A 25,147-nucleotide genomic window follows, 5' to 3' on the forward strand; every position below is an offset into this window, starting at 1 on the left:
TCCAGGCCCCCACCACCCTCTGTGTAAAATACGTCCCCCTGACATCAGTGTTGAACCTTGCCCCCCTCACCTTGAACCCATGACCCCTTGTGTTCGTCACCTCCGACCTGGGAAAAAGCTTCCCACTGTTCACCCTATCTAAGCCCTTCATAATTTTATACACCTCTATTAGGTCGCCCCTCATCCTCCATCTTTCCAGGGAGAACAACCCCAGTTTACCCAATCTCTCCTCATAGCTAAGACCCTCCATACCACTCAACATCCTGCTAAACCTTTTCTGTACTCTTTCGAAAGCCTCCATGTCCTTCTGGTAGTGTGGCGACCAGAACTGGACTCAGTATTCCAAATGTGGCCTAACCAACGTTCTATACAGCTGCAACATCATATGCCAACTTTTATATTCTATGCCCCGTCCAATAAAGGCAAGCATGCCATATGCCTTCTTGACCACCCTCTCTACCTGTGCTGCCACCTTTAAGGATCTGTGGACTTGTACACCCAGGTCCCTCTGTGTGTCTATACTCCTGATGGTTCTGCCAGTTATTGTATAGCTCGCATTAGATTAGATCTACCGAAATGCATCACTTCGCATTTATCTGGATTAAATTCCATCTGCCATTTCTCCGCCCAATGTTCCAGCCTATCTATATCCTGCTGTATTCTCTGACAATGTTCATCACTATCCGCAACTCCAGCAATCTTTGTGTCGTCCGCAAACCTGCTGATCACACCAGCTACATCTTCCTCCAAATCATTTTTATACATATACATCACAAACAGCAGAGGTCCCAGTACAGAGACCTGTGGAACACCACTAGTCACAGACCTCCAACCGGAAAAAGACCCCTCCACTGTTACCCTCTGTCTTCTATGGCTAATCATGATGTGGAGATGCTGGTGTTAACCTGGTGTTGTGAGACTTCATTCTGTGGCTAAGCCAGGTCTCCACCCATCTAGCTAGCTCACCTTTTATCCCGTGAGATTTAACCTTTTGCACCAGCATCTGCCGGGATGGAGGTTCAAATTAAACCTCCGCAAATAGTGAAATTTAAATTCAACTCATAAAATGTTCAGAATGTTTCTTTTTGAATCATTGGTGGGACATGGGCGTCGCTGTCCGGCCAGGATTTATTGCCCATCCCTAGTTGCACTTTAAAAGGTGGCAGTGAGCCGCCTTCTTGAACCGCTGCAGTCTGTGTTGTGGGATTAATGTCGTTAGGGAAGGAATTCCAGAATTGCCCAGTATTTATTTCCCATGTATGTTGCACTTGCCAGGGAGGTGTTGTGCTGCCTTCCTGGATCACTGATTTTCACCCAGCAACTGCGAAGGAAGGGCCATTTATTTCCAAGTCAGGACGATGAGTGGCTTGGAGGGGAACTTGCAGGTGCTGGGGTTCCCATGTCTGTGCTGCCCTTGTCCTCCTCGATGGAAGTGGTCATTATTACAACAATGGACCAAATAGTTTGCTTTTGACACGAGACGGCGATTTCATGGTCATTATTCCGGAACCTACGTTGTGTAAGGTGACCATGAAATTGTCGTCTGGTGTCATGAACCTCGGCTAACACTCGACAAAATACAGACTATTCCGCATTCCCCACCATATCGATGAACATGTCTGTCAAGCTGCAGCGGGAGGGAGTGAACTCCCAGGCGGAGATGCATGTCTCACATCACAGGTTGAGTGAATCTAACAACTCAAATGAAAGGGATTGAATTGTGAAATTCCATTGAGAATTTAGGTCGGCAATTGTTGAAATATAGACTGATTTAATAAAACTTCACGAGAAAACACACATGAATCAGATTATTAACTGGCTTCAACAGCACTTAATTGTGAATAAATACAGTTATACAGGTTGTAAAATGAGGAATATTCGCACCAATTACTGAGCAGCAGGATTAACCTTTTATTTACAAGACTCAATCGCATATAAAACACGTCACATGTGGAACAGATTTCACTTAAAACTAGCGCAGACCAGACAACAGAATCAAGCTAATTGTAAATGAAAATCACAGATAATACGAATGTAACTCCCCTCCCTCCTGTATTTTGTAGTTTGTGTCCAGCTCCTCTCCCCTCCACCCCCTCCACCACCCCCCGGGGGTCACTGTCCCCCGAGTCTTCAATCTCCAACAGTGCTCTTGCTCTCTTGCCGCCAGTTGTGGACATTTTCCTTCACTTGTCCTTTTCCTGGGGCACAAACACCTTGGTGGAGCGGGACAGCAGCTTCTGGCCACTGCTGCCATCCGGCCGCTGATCTTTCCCATGACTCCTTCAGCAATTGGAGCAAACTCCTCAAGACCAGAGAGATTGCGTCTGCGTTGACAGTGGAGACAAAGAACCAGGAGCTCCTCTTCCAGCGGATCACTTGTTTCTGCAACAACTTCCTTCTCATAAACTCTGTCAGCAAAGAGTCAGCCAAGATCTAGAAGCTCCTCTGGTGGATGGTCAGCGTATGTTTCTGTGTCTTCATTATCTCTGTTCCAGCCCGTCTGAGAAAGGAAGGTGAGAAACCTGCAATCTCCTCCTCTGGTCCAGTGGTTACCGGCTGCTCCAACCTTCTTGTGTAGAGCCAGGTTCAGTTATTTTCTCACTCAACGGGCCGATGAACAGATATTGGAAATAAAAAGATTGGCACAACATTAAACATGAGTTCCAAAATAAAGCTCAGATATAAAAAGAAACATCTTGCTGAGCAATGAACAAACAATTTTGAAGCAATAAATTGATAATGTTAAAACATGAGTAATAAATAATGATGACCATTCGGGGGAGAGTGTGTGTCTGTCCGTCTCACTCCCAATATCAGCAGGTGTGAGTGTGTGTTGGTGTGTGGCAATGAGGGTGGATGTGAACCCTCAGAGTGAGAGTTATCCAAAACATTATCACTCACTCACAAACACCTCCAACTTCCTCACATGTAAACACACACAAACACACTCTTACATTTCCACATACAAAGAGATACACACGCAAACATACTTCTCTCTCTTACACACACACGCACTCCTCTTTCTTGCACACACACTCTCCCTCGCACACACGCTCTCCCTCACACACACGCTCTCCCTGACACACACACTCTCCCTCACACACAAACACACACGCACGCACACTCCCACGCACTCACACACATTCTCTCTCACACACTCTCTCTCACACACATGCTCTCTGACACACACACGCTCTCTCGCACACTCTCTCGCACACACACAGTCACACACCGACACTGTCAGACATGCACACACTCTGTCACATGCACACACACCTCTCACACACGCTCTCTCTCTCACACACACACACAATCTCTCTCACACACACACACAATCTCTCTCACACACACAGGCTCTTGCTCACATATGCTCACCCTCACACACGCTCGCCCTCACACACACACGCACACACTCACACACGCAATGAAGCACACACTCTCTCAGGCACATACTCTCTGATGCCCACTCCGTCACACGCACACACACATTCTCTCCCTCACACTCACACATACTATCTCACACACAAACTCTCTCACACACAAACTCTCTCACATGCACACACTCTCTCTCGCACACACTCTCTCTCGCACACACTCTCTCTCGCACACACTCTCTCTCGCACACTCTCTCTTTCGCACACTCTCTCTCGCACACTCTCTCTTTCGCACACTCTCTCTCTCGCACACACTCTCTCGCACACTCTCGCTCGCACACACTCTCCCTCGCACACACTCTCGCTCGCACACACTCTCTCACGCACACACTCTCTCACGCACACACTCTCTCATGCCCACACTGTCACACACACTCCCACACATTTTTCAGACAAACTCACACTCACACACTCTCACTCTTACACACACACTCTCTCTCACACACACTCTCAGACACACATTCTCTCACGCCTACACTGTCACACGCACACACACTCTCTCCCACACATTCTTTCAGACAAACTCACACTCACACACTCTCTCTCTTACGCGCACACTCTCTCTCACACGCACACACACACTCTCTCTCTCACACACTCTATCTCACACATGGGCACACTGTCAGACATGCACACACACTCTCTTTCACATGCACTCACATCTCTCTCACACACGCTCTCTCACGCACACACTCATGCACACAGTCTCTCAGGCACACACACACACACTCTGTCTCTCTCCCACACACTCTCTCAGACAAACTCTCACTCTCATACTCTCTCTCAGACACACACTCTCTCTCAGACACACACTCACACTGACTCCAGTCCTTCAAATTTCTCTCAGACACAAACATACCAGCTCTCTCACACACACACACCCTCCTCTTTCTCTCTCACACAAATATGCACGCATGCGCAGACACAGACACACACACTTCCCTCCCTATCTTACATTTACACACACATGGCAAAAATTGACACACTCTCTCTCTCACATACACTCCACACTATCTCTCTCTCTCTCACACACACACACTCCACACTATCTCTCTCTCTCACACACACACACTCCTCTTTCATTCTTTCACACACACACACACATCTTGTTTCGCTCACACATACAGGCTCACACACAGACTCCTCTCTCACACACACACAAACACACCGCTCCATACTGTCTCTCACACACCACACTCTCCTCTTACACACACAAACTGTGAATGTGTGTGTGAGAGAGACAAGAGTTGCAATGTGTGTGATCGAGAGTGCGAAAGGAGAGTGTGTGTGTGAGAGACAGAGTAGAGCTGATATCTCTGTGTGTGAGAGAGGAGAGAGAGATTGGAATCAGTGTGTGAGCGTACATGTGTGAGAGAAACAGTGTGTGTGTGTGTGATAGAGAGTTGAGTGCTTCCATGTGTGAGTCAGAATGATGGGTGTGAGTGAGAGAGGGGGAGAGATTCTGTGTATAGGGGTGTGTGTGTGATATAAAGAAAGACTCTCCTCCTTGCTCACACACAAACAGACACACACTAACAAGCTGATCCCCAGTGTCCCTACCCAACCCGGCGCGCAGCACGGACTGGCCCCCCCACACTCACTCTGTCATCTCTCTCTCACGCAGACACACCTCTTTCTTTATTCCACACACACACAGCCATACACACTGAATCCCTCTCACTCACATCCCTCATTCTGACACATACATGCGCTCACCTCTCTATCACACACACACACACAGTGTTTCTCTCACACATGTATGCTCACAAACTGATCCCAATCTCACTCCTCTCTCACACACACACACACACATAAAGATACCAGCTCTCCTCTATCTCACACACATTCACACTCTCACTCTCACACACATTACAACTCTTGTCTCTCTCTCACACACAGACATTCACACTGACTCCACTCTATCTCACAGACACACACACTCTGACAATTTCTCTATTTCACACACACTGACTCCAGTCCCTCACCTCCCTCTCACACACGCAAATATACCAGCTCTCTCACACACACACACACAGCCTCCTCTTTCTCTCTCTCACACACACAGCCTCCTCTTTCTCTCTCACACACACACAGCCTCCTCTTTCTCTCTCACACACACACACACAGCCTCCTCTTTCTCTCTCACACACACACACACACAGATTGAGCTGGCCGATCGCTAAAGGACACAGAGTGTCTGTGGCAAGTGAAGGAAACAACAAGAGGGAAAACATACAAGACCCCTTCCTCACCAACCTGCCTGCCACAAATACATCTCTCCATGACAGCAGTGGTCGGAGTGACCATTGCACACTCCTTGTGTAGATAAAGTCCCATCTTCACAGTGAGTGCTGTGTGGCACTATCACCGTGCTGTATTGGATAGATTTGGGTTTAGGATTGAAGTAAAAGTTCAGAATCTTGTTGTAAACTAATTTCTGATGAGAGTTACAGAATGATGGGGAAAGATCACAGACAGTGCTTCTTAAAGGGACTCTGTACTGGTTGGAGTCATACCTGACACATGGGAAGATGGTTGTGGTTGTGGGGCTCAGTCATCTCAGCTCCAAGACATCACTGCAGGAGTTCCTCAGGGTAGTGTCCCAGGCCCAACTATTATGTTTCCATCTAATTATAAACAATAAAAAGACAACCATTTAGGTCAGTATAATTAAAACAAGGAACAGTTTACTTAACGTCTTAATAGTTGCATAGTCATTCTAATACTGCTTCCCCAGCTTGTTCCCTGGGTCACCTATCCCGGCCTCTTAAAGGGGCAGAACACCCCAAACTACATATATAACACTCCTCCCCTTTAACATAGAACATAGAACATAGAACATAGAAAGCCACAGCACAAACAGGCCCTTCGGCCCACAAGTTGCGCCGATCACATCCCCGCCTCTAGTCCTATCTATAGCCCTCAATCCCATTAAATCCCATGTACTCATCCAGAAGTCTCTTAAAAGACCCCAACGAGTTTGCCTCCACCACCACCGACGTCAGCCGATTCCACTCACCCACCACCCTCTGAGTGAAAAACTTACCCCTGACATCTCCTCTGTACCTACCCCCCAGCACCTTAAACCTGTGTCCTCTCGTAGCAACCATTTCAGCCCTTGGAAATAGCCTCTGAGAGTCTACCCTATCCAGACCTCTCAACATCTTGTAAACCTCTATCAGGTCACCTCTCATCCTTCGTCTCTCCAGGGAGAGGAGACCAAGCTCCCTCAACCTATCCTCATAAGGCATGCCCCCCAATCCAGGCAACATCCTTGTAAATCTCCTCTGCACCCTTTCAATGGCTTCAACATCTTTCCTGTAATGAGGTGACCAGAACTGCGCGCAGTACTCCAAGTGGGGTCTAACCAGGGTCCTATAAAGCTGCAGCATTATCTCCTGACTCCTAAACTCAATCCCTCGATTAATGAAGGCCAGTACGCCGTACGCCTTCTTGACCGCATCCTCCACCTGCGAGGCCGATTTAAGAGTCCTATGGACCCGGACCCCAAGGTCCTTCTGATCCTCTACACTGCTAAGAATGGTACCCTTCATATTATACTGCTGCTTCATCCCATTGGATCTGCCAAAATGGATCACCACACACTTATCCGGGTTGAAGTCCATCTGCCACTTCTCCGCCCAGTCTTGCATTCTATCTATGTCTCGCTGCAACTTCTGACATCCCTCCAAACTATCCACAACACCACCTACCTTGGTGTCTTCAGCAAACTTACCAACCCATCCCTCCACTTCCTCATCCAGGTCATTTATGAAAATGACAAACAGCAAGGGTCCCAGAACAGATCCCTGGGGCACTCCACTGGTCACTGACCTCCATGCAGAGAAAGACCCCTCCACAGCCACTCTCTGCCTTCTGCAGGCAAGCCAGTTCTGGATCCACAAGGCAACAGCCCCTTGGATCCCATGCCCTCTCACTTTCTCAAGAAGTCTTGCATGGGGGACCTTATCGAACGCCTTGCTGAAGTCCATATAGACCACATCCACCGCTCTTCCTTCGTCAATGTGTTTGGTCACATTTTCAAAGAACTCAACCAGGCTCGTAAGGCACGACCTGCCCTTGACAAAGCCGTGCTGACTACTTTTGATCATACTAAACTTCTCTAGATGATCATAAATCCTGTCTCTCAGGATCCTCTCCTTCAACCTACCAACCACTGAGGTTAGACTCACCGGTCGGTAATTTCCCGGGCTGTCCCTGTTCCCTTTCTTGAATATAGGGACCACATCTGCAATCCTCCAATCCTCCGGAACCTCTCCCGTCTCCATCGACGATGCAAAGATCATCGCCAAAGGCTCCGCAATCTCCTCCCTCGCCTCCCACAGTAACCTGGGGTACATCCCATCCGGTCCCGGCGACTTACCAACCTTGATGCCATTCAATAGTTCCAACACATCCTCTTTCTTTATGTCCACATGCTCGATCCTTTCTGTCCACCGCAAACCAGCAGTACAACCACCCAGATCCCTTTCCACCGTGAATACCGAGGTAAAGTATTCATTAAGCAGCTCCGCCATTTCTAACGGTTCCGCACAAACTTTTCCCCCTTCACCTTTTAAGGGTCCTATGCCTTCACATCTCATCCTTTTACTCTTGACATATTTGTAGAAAGCCTTGGGATTCTCCTTAATCTTACCCGCCAAGGCCTTCTCATGACCCCTTCTCGCTCTCCTAATTTCCTTCTTAAGCTCCTTCCTACATCCCGTATACTCCTCTAAATCCTTAACACCTCCTAGCTCTCTGAACCTTCTGTACGCCTCTCTTTTCTTATTCACCAGGTTCATCACAACCTTCGTGCACCACGGTTCCCGTACCCTACCAACACCCCCCTGTCTCATCGGAACGTTGTCATGCAGAGCTCCAGACAAACATTCCTTGAAAATCCTCCACTTTCCTTCGGTACTTTTCCCCAAGAATGCCTCCTTCCAATTTACCCGTCTAATTTCCTCCCTGATGACACTGTATTTCCCTTTACTCCAGAGAAACACTTTCCTAGCCTGCCTGATCCTATCTCTTTCCAATGCTATCGTGAAGGAGATAGAATTATGATCGCTATCCCCAAGATGCTCACCCACCGAGAGATCCTCCACCTGTCCAGGTTCATTAGCCAGCACCAGATCAAGTACATTAATTTCAAAAACTCTCAGTAACAAGATATGTACACAATTTTAAACATTATGCAGGCATTGGAACAAACATATAAACATGGTAAGAACTGCTTACAGGAAAACATGGAAACACATGGAAAACAACCACCCTCCACCTTAAGCATCATATCCAATCATTGGAGGACTTTGACATAACTGAAACAAGGTCTCTCAGCATCATAGGGCAGGGTGGGTGTTACTTGTTTCTTCGATTGTAAAGACCAATTCAAAGTATCTGTTCAATTCGCATGTCATATCCTTATTTCCCATTATTAATTCTACATGCTCACTTTCTGTGGACAAACACTCACTTTCAGTCATTTCTGTTTAAAATTATCTGTGGAAACTCTCAACATCTGTCTTCAGATTTGTGACGAGCTTTCTACTGAACTCTAAACTTCCCCTCCTTGTTCATCTTTCAGTCATTCTTTACTATTTTTGATAATCTGCCAAATCTTCTGATCTGTCACTCAAATATGTTTTATCTTTAACTTTGATACTGTCTTTATCTGTTCTAACTAACCACAGAGGGTGGGCCCTCCCCCTGGGAATTTTTCATTCTTGTTTGAATATATCGAGTCTGTGGATTGTGAAATATTAAACTTATTTCAGTTGAGAATATTAGACTCAGATCCTCCCTCAAAATGAATGCTAAATTCCATCACATTATGATGGCTGTTATCTCAGGGTGCCTCCACTATCAGGTCACTAATTAATCCTTATTTGTGTACTTTCCCAGGTCTAGTATAGCCTGCTCTCTCGTAGGTGGCAAAACATGTTGTTCTAATAAACTATCCTGAAAATAGTTATCAATTCCTCACCTAGGCTACCTTTGTCCGTCTGATTTTTGTTTTTATTTAGATTAAAATCCGGAATGATAATCGCCATCTCTTTCTGACAAACTCCTTTATACCTTGTTCCTCCTGTGTGGTTACTGTTTAGGGGCCTGTCAATCCCACAAGAGACTTCTTCCCTTTATCGTTTCTCATAAATTTCTTCCTGAACCGTTTCTCCATCCAGGTTTCCTGAGCTTAGTCCATCCCTCTCTATTGTGTTAACACCATCATTAATTAAAAGAGCTAGTCCTCCTCCACCTTTTCCTCACTTCCTGTCCTTCCCAAACATCTTGTACCCTTCAATATTCCGGTCCCAATCTATGTCATCCTGCAGCATAAAATGGCTCAGATTATATTCATTTATTTCCATTTTTGTATGAAAAACAATTTAAAAATAAAACAAGAAGCTAAATAACCAAGAAACTGATGCTACTTCACAGTCTCACATTCACTCACTAACTCACTCTACAAAGGTTACAGGAGTAAAAAAGGAAATGTTCCCACACCACTTCTCTGCTGTAATCTGATGATCGAAGTTGCAGTCCTGATGAGAGATCTCCTTTAGTGAAGGATCAGTGAAGGGGTTTTGACAGCCGGGGTAGAAGATGTTTGTTGGGATCCTCTTGAAGGGATGAAGTTGGTTTCTGGTCGTTTCTTCAATCGATGAACAGTCAGTTCCTGTGTGGGTTGAGGTTCAGGGAAAGATTCGTCTGCTCCTTGGTTTGTCACCAGAATGGACGGATTCTTCTTGTGGTGTCCTGAGGCTTCAGAGACTGTGGCCAGAAAAGCAGTTTAATGTTTTTCCTGATGTGTCGTGTCTGGATCTCTTCCCTGGCTGTAGTCAGAATGATTTTAATTGTTTTTACTCAAACCAATAACTAACCTCAAACCAGCAGTGGTTGTGCTCAGATTTCTCCAGAATCTGCTGCTTCGCTCGGGCTGCTGTCACCGACAGTCACAATCCCTTCTCTGTGCAATGTCCACACTGAATAAGATCCATATTCTAACTGATGTGTGCCATGCCTTACATGGCAGCATCCTCTGTAGCTGGCATCAGACCAGCTCTGAAACCCAACCTCCCAGAGTGACCCCCAAACTGATTGGCCGTAACCAGGGGTGATGACCTGTCTCCAGGTGACATCACAAAGCAGCCAGCAGCCAATCACACGGCGGCCTGCAATGATGTCCCCAAGCGGCTGCAGTGGCCAGTTTGAATGGACGGGGAGTTTGTGACCGCTCCCAGCTCCAGGCACTGGACCCTTCAACAATCTCAACACCATCAACAACTCAATGCAGCAAGAGGTCCCTCACCCCTGACATTACTGGGGCTGAGTGATGGTGTGTTTCAGAGGTTGCATCATCTCATTCGCTGTTCCAAAAGGAAGAAAAATAAATTAAAATGGATTGAATTAAATTGAAAATTGAGTACAGCGACACAAAAAGCAGCACTTGTCAGCTTTTGATGGCCTCCCTCACAACGGCGCGTAGAGCTCTTGATAGTTTGCTTTCAGAACAACTCAAAGGCCATAGTGAGGGAGTCCATCAAAAGCTGCTGAGTGCTGCTTTTTGTGTCGCTGTACTCAATTTTCAATATCTAATATCTGTACTATGTTATCGATATAGATAATCATATCTATATTATCCATAGGATAAAAACTGAGATCATAAACCCAGACCAAACTAGTAGAACAGGGCATTACTCTGGGGACAATCTCCACAGGCTCCTTTACATCATGACTCATGCCCAAGGTCGTGGAGTTGAGGCCATGGTCTTATCTTTCGATGCTGGAAAGGCCTTTGACCAGGAATCATGGGTGTTCCTATTTCAGACTTCAGACGGCCTGGGGTTTGGGCCCAACTTTGTAAGATGGGTCCAGATCCTTTATTCAATTCCACAGGCCTCTGTCAGAGCGAATGGTCAAATTTCTGAAGTCTTTGGACTCAAGAGGAGGACAAGACAGGATTGTCCTCTGTCCCCCCTTCTGTTCACTATCTGCATAGAATCCTGAGCACAAATGGTGAGAGACAGTCAGGACATAAAAGGTGTTCTAGCTGGAGAAGAAGAGCACAAATTGACATATTCTGATGACATCCTGCTATATTTATCAGATCCTACAACATCCATATTCTTTCTGAAAAGAGAATATTATAAAGTTTGGCGATTACTCAGGTTACAAAGTTAATGTTGATAAAACTGAAGAAATGGAAATAACTTCCCTGAAATGAGTTCCCTGCTTTTGGAATCTGTGCCACAATTGATAACTTCCTCTGTAAATTTAGAAACCCGACAGTGCTGAAGGAGGCCATTCGGCCCATTGTGCCTGCACCGACAACAATCCCACCCAGGCCCTATTCCTGTAACCCCACATATTTACCCTGCTAATCCCCCTGACACTAAGGGGCAATTTACCATGGCGAGTCAACCTAAACTGCACATCTTTGGACTGTGGGAGGAAACTGGAGCACCCGGAGGAAACCCACACAGACACGGGGATAATTCTCTCTGGACACTCAGTCCAGGTCTAAATAGTGTTTGATATAGCTCAAGCAGAACCTGCCCTGCTCTGGTAGTCTATACATCAGCCAGTAAAGGAAAGTATTCCGTCTGCCAGTCGAAACCACCTTATCGAGCTGTCCTGTTACCCTCAGGAATCACTGGACACTCACTCTAAGATCCCTCTATTCACACACACAGGGAGATCATATTAGAGAGGCGGGGGGGGGGATTGTTATGGGAGATTGAAAGGCCCAATGTGTCATATGGCCTCAATCTGCTGTCTCTCTGCCTCAGAATTATTAAATACCAGCTCGGAGTGTGTGCATCACCAGAATCAAACACACGCCGCTGTTCTTTACATCCAATTCTGTAGCTCGGCCTGGTGTCCCCTTTGCCACATCAGGGTGTGGTGTGAGTTTGGATCTCTCCATCAAACCCATGTTCCTGGTGCTGTGAGGCAGCAGTGATAACCACTGTGCGACCGTGCCGCCCCCGTCTCGAGTTCAGATCCCAGTACTTTTTAGTTGGAGCATTGAGGAGTCAAAAAAACGGAATGAATGTGTGTGAGCGTCGGTGCGCTTATGTTTCTGTATTTCTGTGTGTCTGTGTGAGAGAGTTTCCAACTGTGTGCATGTGTTTGTGTGTGTGTGAGCGTGTGTGTGTATTTCAATGTGTTTCTGTGTGTGTCTGTATCTGTGTGTGTATTTCTGTGTGCACGTGTGTGTGAATGTGTGTCTGCGCGTGAGTGAATGTATATCACTGTGAGTGTGTGTGTGTGTGTGTGTTTATTACTGTGGGTGTCTCTGTGAATGAGTGTGTGTGTGTCCGTGAGTGTGCATCTGTGAATGTGTGTCTGTGAGTGTGTGTCTGTGTGTCTGTGAATGTGTGTCTGTGTCTCTCTGTTGTGTGTGTGTCTCCGTGTGTTTGCGTCTGAGTGTGTGTGTCTGTGAATGTGTGTCTGAGTGTGTGTGTGTGTGTGTGAGTGTCTGTCTCTGTGAGTGTCTGTCTCTGTGTGTTTATGTGTGTGTGTGTGTGTGTGAGTGGTGGAGCAGGCTCGATGGGTTAAATGGCCTACACATATTTGAGATTTAAATATATTGATACAGATGCATGCTGTCACCCCCCCTCCCTCCCCACCCAGCCACAGAAAGATATCTGCAGTTTTGTCATATTTTTTGAACCATTTAATGTGACAGAATGCGAAACATCCTGGCCAATGACACAAACAATGATCCAGCATCGTCAGCAGCATCGCTGGAAACATCAAATTGCAAAGTTATTCATATTTTGTAAATTGACAAAACTGATGGAGAGGTTTGAGTTCAGGGAAATGTAAACTGACACAACTTAGATTGAAAAGGGCTGGAACAATGTACTTTAATAAATGATGAAAAGTGGAAGCTCAAAATGTTCCGATATTTCACAGCTGGATTCACACAATACACAGAGCAATGTCTCTGATACTCTGGAATTGCTGCAAATGTGGTTAATCTCAGTACGGAGGCTGCTTTCATGGTTCAATGTTAATCTGATCACTCTCATCAAAACAGGGTCAACATTTCTGTACAATGTGAGGGATTCGTAAGTTAATATAGTTCAGTTTCAATGTTTAAAATAACCAGTCACTTTTCTGTGGCTGCTTTGGGAGTGTCAGTGGAATGTAGTTCACAGTAAAGTGTGAACAATTGTATTGGGAAATAATTGGATTCAGTTTCCATTGAGAGCTTCCTGCATTCTGGAAATGTGTGTGATCTATTCAGAGATTGGAAATGACGGATGAATAAAGATACAGTTTGTTGTTAGTTTCATGACATTGTCTGCCTTGAAGGTTCACCAGTTCCATGTGCTGAGAGAAAGGAATGATTAAACAATGTCTATAATTCAAATCCTTCAGACAAGTGAAAAAGCAGGAGAACAACTGAATCCACAAACGCTGCCACAGACAGTATTCGAAGCTTCAACTTCATGTTTGAATGTGAAGGACTGATTGAAATAAACAGGAGGCCACACTGGGATGCTGAGCAATTTGATTCCTGTTTTTCCTAAACTAATAAAAACCTGTGATGAAACATTCCTTGGACAGAGCAGAGGGAATTTTACTCTGTATTTAGGCCATTACAGTATTTGTGTTGGGAACATTTGATGAACAGTGCAGATTAAACATTATTCTTAACCGCTGGAATTTAAATTAGAGCCTGATTTAATCAAACATTTAAAATAATGAGGTAAAGGGAGAGGCTGATAAAGAACAAGTTTTTCTGCTGGCTGGGAACTCCAGGATTTGGGGACATTTGGATGTAGCCTCAGTTTAGGATTTTAGAAATGTGGGAATGAAATCATTGCCAGATGTGGTGTGGAGTTAGTTTGAAACAATCTTCTGCAAATGGCTATTGATGCTCAGTCACTTGTTATTATTTTTAATCTGGGGTTGATAGATTTCCCTTAGTCCAAGGGGTAAAGAGGGAGAGAGTTAGATCACAGATCAGCCATCATCTTATTGAATACTGGAACAGGATTTCAGGAAGATTATTCCAGATTCCAAGCAGCCTCTCGGTGAAGTGATTTTACTCACTTCACTTCTGATCCATTTCCCCATCATTAATAATCTGTACCCTCTTGATCCTGACCATCTCTTGAGAGGGAAGATTTTCTCACTCTTTAACCAGTCCATACCTCTGAGGATCTTGAATCTCTCTATCAAGTCTCCTCTCAGCCTTGTTTTCTCTGGGGTGCGGGGAGAAAACATTCATTTCCACATCCTTCCCATTATTAAACTCTGACCAAAGGGGAACAGATTTCAAAATGAAATGAAGGTGGTAATGCCTGGTGACTGTCCAGCATTAAATTAATTAAACACATCAAAGCATTTTGGTGGGGGGAGTGGGTGGGGGTGGGTTTACACCAGAGACTGGCAGTAAAGAAACAGGGGAGGCTCCCCACTCCCCCATCCCTTCCCTGATCTGTGTCTCTCCCTCTGCGTTTAACCCCCACCTCCAGCTGTGTTTCTGACTCATTTTACAAACCGCACCAACACTGAGAATCTCCCTCATTCGATATCAATACATTCAATCTCAGCAATGAAGCTTCTATCACCCCCGCCCCCCTCTCTGTCTCTTTCACTCTCCCCGCAGATCTAGACCTAATCGAAACACAATCTCTGCACCCCTCCCTCTCCTGCTCTGGATAATCTGTCCTGATCTCTGCTCTGTTTCTCTATCTCAGTGTGAATCTGGAATGAAGTGCTCTCTCTGATAAGTTGCTGTCTGACCGTTTAAAATAATGATGTACGCTGTGCATCATGTTTTAAAGCTCAGAATGAGAAGAGAACAGTGGGAGGGGGAGCAGGAAAATCCACAATCCCACCCTGAAGTGGCTGCTGCACATTTTATTGAACCATTGAATTCAGCCACTTCAACCCTGTTCGGGAATTAAGGAAATACGAAGGTGCCCCTGAGATTAGGCCTTGAATTGAGACCCAGTCACACAGGCCTTGAATTGAGGCCCAGTCACACAGGCCTTGAATTGAGGCTCAGTCACACAGGCCTCGAATTGAGGCCTACTCACACAGCCCTTGAATTGAGACCCAGTCACACAGGCCTTGAATTGAGGCCCAGTCACGCAGGCCTTGAATTGAGGCTCAGTCACACAGGCCTCGAATTGAGGCCTACTCACACAGGCCTTGAATTGAGGCCTAGTCACACAGGCCTTGAATTGAGGCCTAGTCACACAGGCCTTGAATTGAGGCCTAGTCACACAGGCCTTGAATTGAGGCCTAGTCACACAGGCCTTGAATTGAGGCCTACTCACACAGCCCTTGAATTGAGGCCTAGTAACACAGGCCTTGAATTGAGGCCGAGTCACACAGGCCTTGAATTGAGGCCGAGTCACACAGGCCTTGAATTGAGGCCCAGTGAAACAGAACAATCCTTTCCATCCACAAATCCCAGTGCCCTGTTTAAAAACACAAGGAGGACTCTGGGATTGAGAACAAGCCTTTCCTCAGGCTCAGGAATGTGAATTTCAGCCCCCTCTCCCTCCCGAGTGCTTCACAGTGAGAGAGGGAGACTGAGAATGTTACAAAGAGAAACTCAGTAAAAGTAGATTGAAATCATAGAAATCATAGAAACCCTACAGTGCAGAAGGAGGCCATTCGGCCCATCGAGTCTGCACCGACCACAATCCCACCCAGGCCCTACCCCCACATATTTACCCGCTAATCCCACTAACCTATGCATCTCAGGACTCTAAGGGGCAATTTTTAACCTGGCCAATCAACCTAACCTGCACATCTTTGGACTGTGGGAGGAAACCGGAGCACCCGGAGGAAACCCACGCAGACACGAGGAGAATGTGCAAACTCCACACAGACAGTGACCTGAGCGCTGCCCTGGGCTCTCACACAGCACCGTGACATTACTGAGAGTAAAACACAGGCACTGTCCAATTGGCCAATTAAACCGCGTCCCAATCGCAGCCTTTTTCATTCCAAGCCCCTGTGAGAACTCGATCGAAACGCCCTCTCTGCAGCTCTGCCTTACCCTGTTCCTCTCGATATCCCACCCTCCTGTCCCTCAATCTTTTATGTTTAAAATGTGGACACTGATATAGTGTTAGGAATATGGGGCAGGGAGGAGGCACAGAGCATGAGTGCACAGCAAGATCCCACACAGTCTGAACATGGCCAGATACAATGTGATATTTAAGTGAGGATTGAGGTGAAGTCAGTGGGAATGAGGGACCACACCTCTCCCTCTCTCCGCCCCTCTTCCTTCCACCCCTCCCCAGTTAAAATAAGGGGTCATCGCTCCTGGTTTGGTGCTGTTTGTACATTTGACATGAACAGGGAACCTTCCACTTCTAGCACAGTCACTCCTCTCTGATTCCCTCTCTCTTTTACCTCCACCATCTCTGCCCCTATCCACCCCCCTCCTCTCTCTCTCCCCTGCACTTGATGATCTAACTCTGTTCTCTCTCTCTCTGCCTGTTTATCTCCCCCTATCTCTGTGCGTACCCATCGCCCTCCTCTCTCTCTCTCTCGCCTGCTCTGGATAATCTCTCTCTCTCTCTGATGATGAACCTGGATTGAAATGCTCTCTGAAAGGTGTCTGTCTGACCATTTTAAATCATGTCACCCTGTGACCACTGTTTGTGTTGATCACTGATTCACATTGAGAAATGAGGCTGGGGGCAGTGGTGGGAGATGGAAGCAATCACAGTCAGTTGTCAGTACACTGAATTTGGGGAGCGGAACCACGGTCTCCCAGCAGGATAGGCTGCAGGGAAAATACACACAGCAAGATCCCACAAGCAAACTGCTCTGTTACCCTCCCGTTCCCCCCGCCCCTCACTGTTACCCTCCATTTCCCATTTCTCTCACTGATAACTCGCAATCAAAGGAGAACGATGGGAGACAGAGAGAGAGAGAGAGAGAGAGAGCAGGAAAACCCACAATCACATCCTGAATTAAATGCATTATTTTGTTTTTAACCATCGAGTTCTCCCACTTCAGCACTGACACTGTTCGGGAATGAAGCAAATACAAAAGGACATTCTGAGGGCCCTCTGAGATTAGGCCTTGAATTGAGGCCTAGTCACAGAGGCTGCATTAAACCTTGGGGACAGAGAACAGTTTTCTCCCCCCCTCCCACAGTGAAACAGAACAATCCTCTCCAGCCCCGGAACTGTCCCAGACACGACTGGAAGGAGTGAGAGGGAAAAGGGAGAGTGGGGATGAGGGTGGAGCCAGTGATCTCCAGACCCTGCCCCTTCCACCCCACCCCCCCGCATTAAAACAACAAATCACGTTGGGATTTCCCTCGACTTTATTACAAGATGCAACACAGAAGCAAATAGGTGGAGCAACGGGGAAGGATTGCAGGAAAGTGAGTGAAAAAACACCCTCGCCCGCTCTCTCCCCCTCCCTCCTCCTCCACCTCATTCTCTCCCCCTCCCTCCTCCTCCACCTCATTCTCTCCCCCTCCCTCCTCCTCCACCTCATTCTCTCCCCCTACTCTTGCCCTCCCTCTCGCGACCCACATTCTAGAACCTTTGATCTCTCCCCCTTGCACACTCTGCCTCCCTCACACTTTCCTCTCTTTTCCACTCCCTCTCCCACTGATTCTCTTCCCCTCACCCTCTCTTCTCCTCACTCCCTTCCTCCTCACTTAATTTCTCCCTCCCCCTCACTCCCTCAATTCCTTCCCTTTCACTCTCTTCCCCCTCAGTCTCTGCCCTCACACTCTCCCCTTTACTTTCCATCCCTTAGTTTCTCTCCCTTCACACTTCCCCACTCGCCCTCTCCTCTCTCTCCTCCTCACTCTCTGTCTTCACTCTCTCCCTTCCCCTTCAGTGTCTTTCCCCCTCAGTCTTTTCCATCACACGATCCCGCCTCAGACCTTCCACTCTCTTCCCCCTCAGTCTTTTCCATCACACTATCCCGCCTCAGACCTTCCACTCTCTTCCCCCTCAGTCTTTTCCGTCACACTATCCCGCCTCAGACCTTCCACTCTCTTCCCCCTCAGTCTTTTCCGTCACACTATCCCGCCTCAGACCCTCCCCTTCACTATCCATCCCATCAACCTCTCTCCCCTCAGTTGCTCTTCATTTACTCTCCCCCTTATTCTCTCCTCTGACTCTCTCCCCGTCAGTTCCTCTCCCCGTTCTCTCCCTCCTCTGACTCTCTCCCTCATTCTTCACCTTTCTCCCCCTCACTCCGTCCCTTCACTCCATCTACGCTCACTTTCTCCACTTCACTCTACCTCTCATTCTCTTCTCTCTCCTCCTCACTTTCATCCCCCACTCTCTCCCCCTCACTCCGTCCCCTCTATCTCTCCGCTTCACCCTTCCCCTCCCCCTGCGTCCCCCGCACTCCCCTCTCATTCTCTTATCCCTCATGCACTATCTTCCCGTCACTCTCCCTCCCCTCCTCACTCTCCCTCCCCTCCTCACTCTCCCTCCCCCATTCTCTCCCTCATTTTTCACCTATTCTCCCCCTCATTCGACCTCCCATCGCGCTCTCCCCTCACACCATCTGCCCTCAACCTCACTCCCCCTCACTCGCTCTTCACCTACTCTCTCCCTCACTCTTCCTGCTCACTCACTCTCTCATTGAGTGTATTTAAGACAGAGATAGATATGTTCTTGATTGGTAAGGGGATCAAATGTTATGGGGGAAATGCGGGAGAATGGGGTTGGAAACTTATCAGCCGTGATTACATAGTGGAGGAGACTCGATGAGCAGAATAGCTGAATTCTGCTCCTGTATCTTATGGTCTTTTCAGTTTCACGCTCACTGTTAGCGTTTACACTATTTACACTATTATTATTACACAATTATTTACACCAGTCCCCCGCTCTTTATTAGCTTGTGTATATATTAGTTTCAGCATTCCAATGATTCACAATTAGCATTTAACTAATTAATCAATAAGCATTTAATTGGAAATAACTAGTTATACATATTATAAAATCAGGAATATTCATTACAATTACAGAGCAGCAGCACTAACCCTTTCTCTTCCAAGACTCAATAACATAGATCATGTCACAAACTGAGCAGTATTCAGTTAAAACTAGCCCAGACCAGACAACACAAAGTTAATTTAAATTGAAATAATAGGTGATGCGAGGAGATTGTTCTGAAGAAATGATACTAATTTGAAAGTGATTAATTCATAGTCTTTGAAGAATTTCCCCGGTTCAATGTGAAGCTTTTAATGGTGTACAATATCTACCCACTTTTCAGCGCCGGCATCTGCAACTGTAGATGGATGAAAAACAACAATCCGACAAACACCAGGTAATATCTGTCATGGTAAAATAAACAGTTTGATAAATAATGGCAATATCTGACATCATGCATCTGTCCTGAGATCTCTGGGATAATCCAACATAAATCATACATTCAGAAATTAAATAAAGCTGAGGTGAGTGTGCAGGAACAGAGTGAAATTGTGAATTCTACCTTTCTATGCTCTCGCTCTGCATCTGCTCAGTGAGATATAAGGAACAAGGAAAGAGGAAACTGCATTTCCGAGGCTCTGATCCTGTGCAATGCTGCGCCAGTGTTCCTGTGTTGCTTTCGTTCGAGGGATGTCGGTTTCAGAGGAAATGTTATCACTTTTGTCCAACTGAAATGTTATTTGGTTACAGAGCGCTGCGATTTCATTAACCGCTGCAATGCGTGGGTTTGTTGCTTGATAGTGGTTTGTGATGTGCGTTTCTGTGGGTTTATGGCTGCGTGTTGAGAGTATTTAAGAGAGATTCTGTGTTTCTCTCTGTGTCAGTACGTGGATAAGAGTGTACAATTGTCTGTGTTTGTGAGTGTGTGGGTGTCAGTTTGGGCCTGTGTGTCTGGAAATAGGTGCAGGTGTGTTATCTTGGAAACAGGAATTACAGAGTGCAGCAGAGTTTACCCACTCCCATTCTGAATGGGATTAGTGTCTGATAACTGCACCAAATGTACACATTACAGTCTGAGATCATCCCCAACTACAATCTCCACACAATATCTCCCATAGGGAATGAGGGAACAGAGTTCATGTACAGTGTCTGGTGATAAAAGGGTTAATTCACCAGCCGGGGTTCCTGCTGCAAACTCCAATCCCTGTCAATATTGTTCAATATTCACGCTGCAGTAACCGGTTCCTCGATGCAGACATGGGACTTACTGAACTTGTCTGAGGCTCACAGAGAGCAGCACCTGCAGTAGCTGTGAGCCGCCAGCAGATGGTGGCATTGTGTCACTTTAATCACCAGATAGTGAAAGAGGTTTTGAGGAGAGGCTGGTGGAGCCTTTAATTCATTCACAGAGACAGAGAGGAAACCCTGACAAGATTGAACAATCTGCCCTCTGCTGGGTACTGTCAGAATCACACACACACTGTTCTCTCTCTGGAGAATGATCTCTGCTGCTCCATTTTGAAAGGAGGTTAAAGACTCTGTTGCTGAGAACACTGACAACACATTGCTGCTTAAACAATGGTTTGCAGCAATCTTTCCTTCAATGTGGAGACTAAAACTACAACAGTTTTCCAGCTGGGAAACCAGGTAAGCAGGGAAATCAGTGCCAGGCTGGAGGGGCTGATGGAATAGGGAGGGAGAGGGGCAGGAATGAAGGGTTTGGAAGGAGCTGTCGAAGATCTTCACAATTCAGGATTTCACTGTAACCGGTGGAGCAGCAATGTTTATAGATTGAAATGTTCACACTTTCACACTCAGTCCCGGTCTGGATCCCCGCAGCAGCTCCAGCTGTCTCTTCCCATTTGGACTGAACTGATTCCACCCCAGCCTGAAACAGATTAAAGATGAAACAGGAAATAAACAGATTGAACAACAGAGTAAATAACAGGAGACTGGAGTTAATGGGACAAATCTTCTGGTCTCTGGATCGCCAGAGGCCAGACACACATCCGAAGATGAGCATCGGGACCCTGTGGATGTCCCGACGCACTGATCTACCTGGGAATTGTCCCAGAGGTATTAACTACTATTGGGGAACCCCCCTGCTGCAGTTAGAGTCAGATACTTGGGACAGATCCACAAAGTTTACCTGGATAGTTACTCAGGTAATGTTAGACAGCTCACCACCTGGGCTAATACCTGAATAGCACAACCGAGTCCCCCAATCACTTCCCACTGATCCCCATACTCCACCTCCCACAGTCTGACTAGACCCACTCATAGAGTCACAGAGGTTTACAGCATGGAAACAGGCCATTTGGCCCAACTTGTCCATGCCACCCTTTTTTAAAAAACACCCGAAACTACAGTTCCACCCATATAGACTCAGTGGCTGAACCCTCGGATATATCCCCCCTCAGTACGGCCGTGATGCTTTCCCTAATCAAAAGTGCAACTCCCCCTCCTCTCTTACCTCCTGTTCTATCTTTCCAATAGCATCTGTACCCTGGAACATTGAGCTGCCAGTCCTGTCCCTCCCTTAGCCATGTTTCAGTAATTGCTATAATATCCCAGTCCCATGTACCCATCAATACCCTGAGTTCATCTGCCTTGTCCGTCAGGCCTCTTGCATTGAAATAAATGCAGTTTAATCTGGAATTCCCTTGCTCTCTGTCTTGCTTCTGTCTGATCTGTCTGGTACTAGGATTACTGACACTGCCTTTACTAATTAATGTGCTCTCTTTAACTTCCGTGCTGTCCTCAAACTTCTCTTTTGTCTCCCTACTGCTTTGGATCCCACCCCCCTGCCAACCTCGTTGAAACGCTCCCGAGCTGCTCGAGCAAATCTCCCCGCCAGGATGTTAGTCCCCCTCCAGTTCAAATGTAACCCATCCCTCTTGAACAGATCAGCCCTTCCCCAGAAAAGATCCCAATGATCCAAAAATCTAAATCCCTGCCCCCTGCACCAGCTCTCAAGCCAGTCATTCATCTGCCTAATCCTCCTATTCCTACTCTCACTAGCACGTGGTACCGATAGTAGTCCTGAAATTACTACCTTCGAGGTCCTACACGTTAGCCTTCTGCCTAACTCTCTGTATTCACATTTCAGGACCTCATCCCTTTTCCTACCTATGTCGTTGGTACCAATATGTACAACGACCTCTGGCTGCTCACCCTCCCCCTTAAGAATGTCCTGCAACCGCTCAGAGACGTCCTTGACCCTGGCACCAGGGAGGCAACACACCATCCTGGAGTCTCGATTGCAGCCACAGAAACGCCTGTCTGTGCCTCTAACTAGCGAGTCCCCGATTACTACTGCTCGCTTGCTCTTTGCCCGACCCTGTCCCACAGCAGAACCAGCTGTGGTGTCACAGGCCTGGCTACTGCTGGTATCTCCCCCTGACAGGCTATCACTCCCGTAAATCATCTCCCCCTCCCCTCCAGCCCGACTACCTCCCACTAGCCCTTGAACAAATCTGACTAAACCTCCCAACTTGGCCTCATCCGTCCCACCCTCTCCTGACCTGACACAGAAACATGGAAGATAGGAGCAGGAGGAGGCCATTTGGTCCTTTAAGCCAACTCCACCATCCATCACAATCATGGCTGAGCGTCCAACTCAAAAGCCTAATCCTGCTTTCTCCCCATAACCTTTGATCCTGTTCGCCCCAAGTGCTATATGCAGCCGCCTCTTGAATACATTCTTGACTATATCTCTGACTTAAACTGATTACTCGAGAAGCAACCCCAACCCACTACTCTCCAAAGCTATTAACCAATCCCAACCCCCGACCACGCAACCAAATCTAACTAGACACCCAACAACATTACCAACTCCCAGCCACCATCCAAACTGCTGATTAACCCTCCAACCCAACACAACACAACTCGACCACCCTCCAGACACCCAGAACTAATCCTTGAACCTCTCCCCAGCTCCCTGACTAACCATTCATCCAGTGACACACCAACCCATTCACTCCCACAATCAACTAACACTTATGGAGCTCCCCGGGGTCACTGTGCTGTAAATAAGGTGTGCTCGCTCTACCGCGACTCCACTCTGCTCTGGAGATCGCCTGGGTCACTGCTGTAAATAGGGTGTGTGCTCTCTCTTCCCCGACTCTACTCCGCTATGATGGGAGCTCCCCGGGGTCACTGTGCTGTAAATAGGGTGCGTGCTCTCTCTTCCCCGACTCTACTCCGCTATGATGGAGTTCCCCGGGGTCACTGTGCTGTAAATAGGGTGTGTGCTCTCTCTTCCCCGACTCTACTCCGCTATGATGGAGCTCCCCGGGGTCACTGTGCTGTAAGTAGGGTGTGTGCTCTCTCTCTTCCAGGACTGTGCATTGATGGAGTTCCTTGGAGTCACTGTGCTGTAAATAGGGTGTGTGCTCTCTGTTCCCCAACTCTGCTCTGATGGAGTTCCACGGGATCACTGTTCTGTAAATAGGGTGTGTGCTGTCTCTTCCCCGACTCTACTCTGGTGGAGTTCCCTGGGGTCACTGTGCTGTAAATAGGGGGTGTGCTGTCTCTTCCCCGACTCTACTCTGATGGAGATCCCCGGGGTCACTGTGCTGTAAATAGGGTGTGTGCTCTCTCTTCCCTGACTCTCGTCTGCTCTGGTGGAGCTCCCAGGGTCGCAGTACCGAAGATCCTGGGAGAAATATGCAGCAGTTTCAGTTTGGGGGAATTTTCACACATACCATTGCTGCTACTTGGAAGATTCAGGCCCATTTATACTTTAAATCCATTTATATTTTAATTGTCACACTGAAAATTAACACAAACACTCACCAGATCACCTCCAGACTCCTGCAGGTCAGTATGAGGCGGCGGAGAGCAGGGACAGATTGATCTGTGAAGGAGTTGAATCCCAGGTACAGAATCCTCAGTGACTGTTTTGTACTGAGAGCGGAGGCGAGATCCTCAGCACAAGAATCTGTGAGAGCGGTATTAGCCAGACTGGAGACCAGAGAGAGGAACAACAGGAATCAGGCTCAATCCCCAGTGTTTTAAATAATACTGTTAATAACAATAATAATGTATTGTATCAGACAGTCCAAAAACACAACCTGCATTTCTGTAGAATGAGGAAATACTCAATGCTGAAAATGAAATATAAATAAACTGGAAATGCTCAGCAGGTTAGCTAAATACATGTGAAGAGAGAAACAGGGGTAAAGTTTGAGCTTCCATTGGAACTGGGAACGGGCAGTGAATTGACAGGTTTGAAGTGACAGCGGTGGGTGGCTGGGGAAGAAACAAAGAAAGAACAAACTGGAATTACAGGAGTGATTAAATGATAAAAGTGATGATGGGACAGGACCACAATCACAGGATCCCCGTGTCCTTACTCGGAGTGGCTCGGGAGGGACATGGGATGGTCAGTGGTTTGGGAATGCAGTTTGTGGTGAGGTTGAAGATAATGGCTGTGATTTTACCAGAAGCTCTGAAGTCCCAACATGGGGATTGGAAATGGGTGGTGTGTCCGTGTGGGCAGGATAGGCAGAGTTATGACGGTGATATTGTCAGAGGTGGACAATTAACGGCTGGCAGGCAGGGGGAGCTGCCCACTGAGGCAGCCCGGGCATGGGGCAGTCCCGGTTCAGGCAATGCTGGCACCATCTCCAAAGGCAGCCAGCAGGACTTTCAAACAGCAGCTCTGGAGGGAGCAGCGAGGGAGCTCTGCTTACTGAATGAGGGGCTGAAATGTCAGACAGCAGAGCAAGGCTTGCCCTTCCCACCCCCCCCCCCCCCCCGCCCCTTCCCTGGAGGGGCTCCTCCCGGCTGCTCAGGCTCAGAGGGAGG

General features: G+C 47.2%; 1 protein-coding gene across 1 annotated transcript in view; it reads right to left on the bottom strand.

Annotated features, from left to right (window-relative positions):
- Positions 1-20,802: 20,802 nt before the first annotated feature.
- LOC144487134 (NACHT, LRR and PYD domains-containing protein 3-like) overlaps positions 20,803-25,147 on the bottom strand; it is a 44,955-nt gene continuing 40,610 nt past the window's right edge. Inside the window, exons 8-9 of the mRNA XM_078205192.1 lie at positions 24,134-24,301; positions 20,803-21,224 (exon numbers count right to left, since the gene is read on the bottom strand). Of these exons, the coding sequence (XP_078061318.1) occupies positions 21,137-21,224; positions 24,134-24,301 (256 nt within the window). The 3' untranslated portion in view covers positions 20,803-21,136. The remainder of the gene's footprint in view (positions 21,225-24,133; positions 24,302-25,147) is intronic.

This window comes from Mustelus asterias, unplaced genomic scaffold (assembly GCF_964213995.1).
Source record: "Mustelus asterias unplaced genomic scaffold, sMusAst1.hap1.1 HAP1_SCAFFOLD_608, whole genome shotgun sequence".
Taxonomy (NCBI): Eukaryota; Metazoa; Chordata; class Chondrichthyes; order Carcharhiniformes; family Triakidae; genus Mustelus; species Mustelus asterias.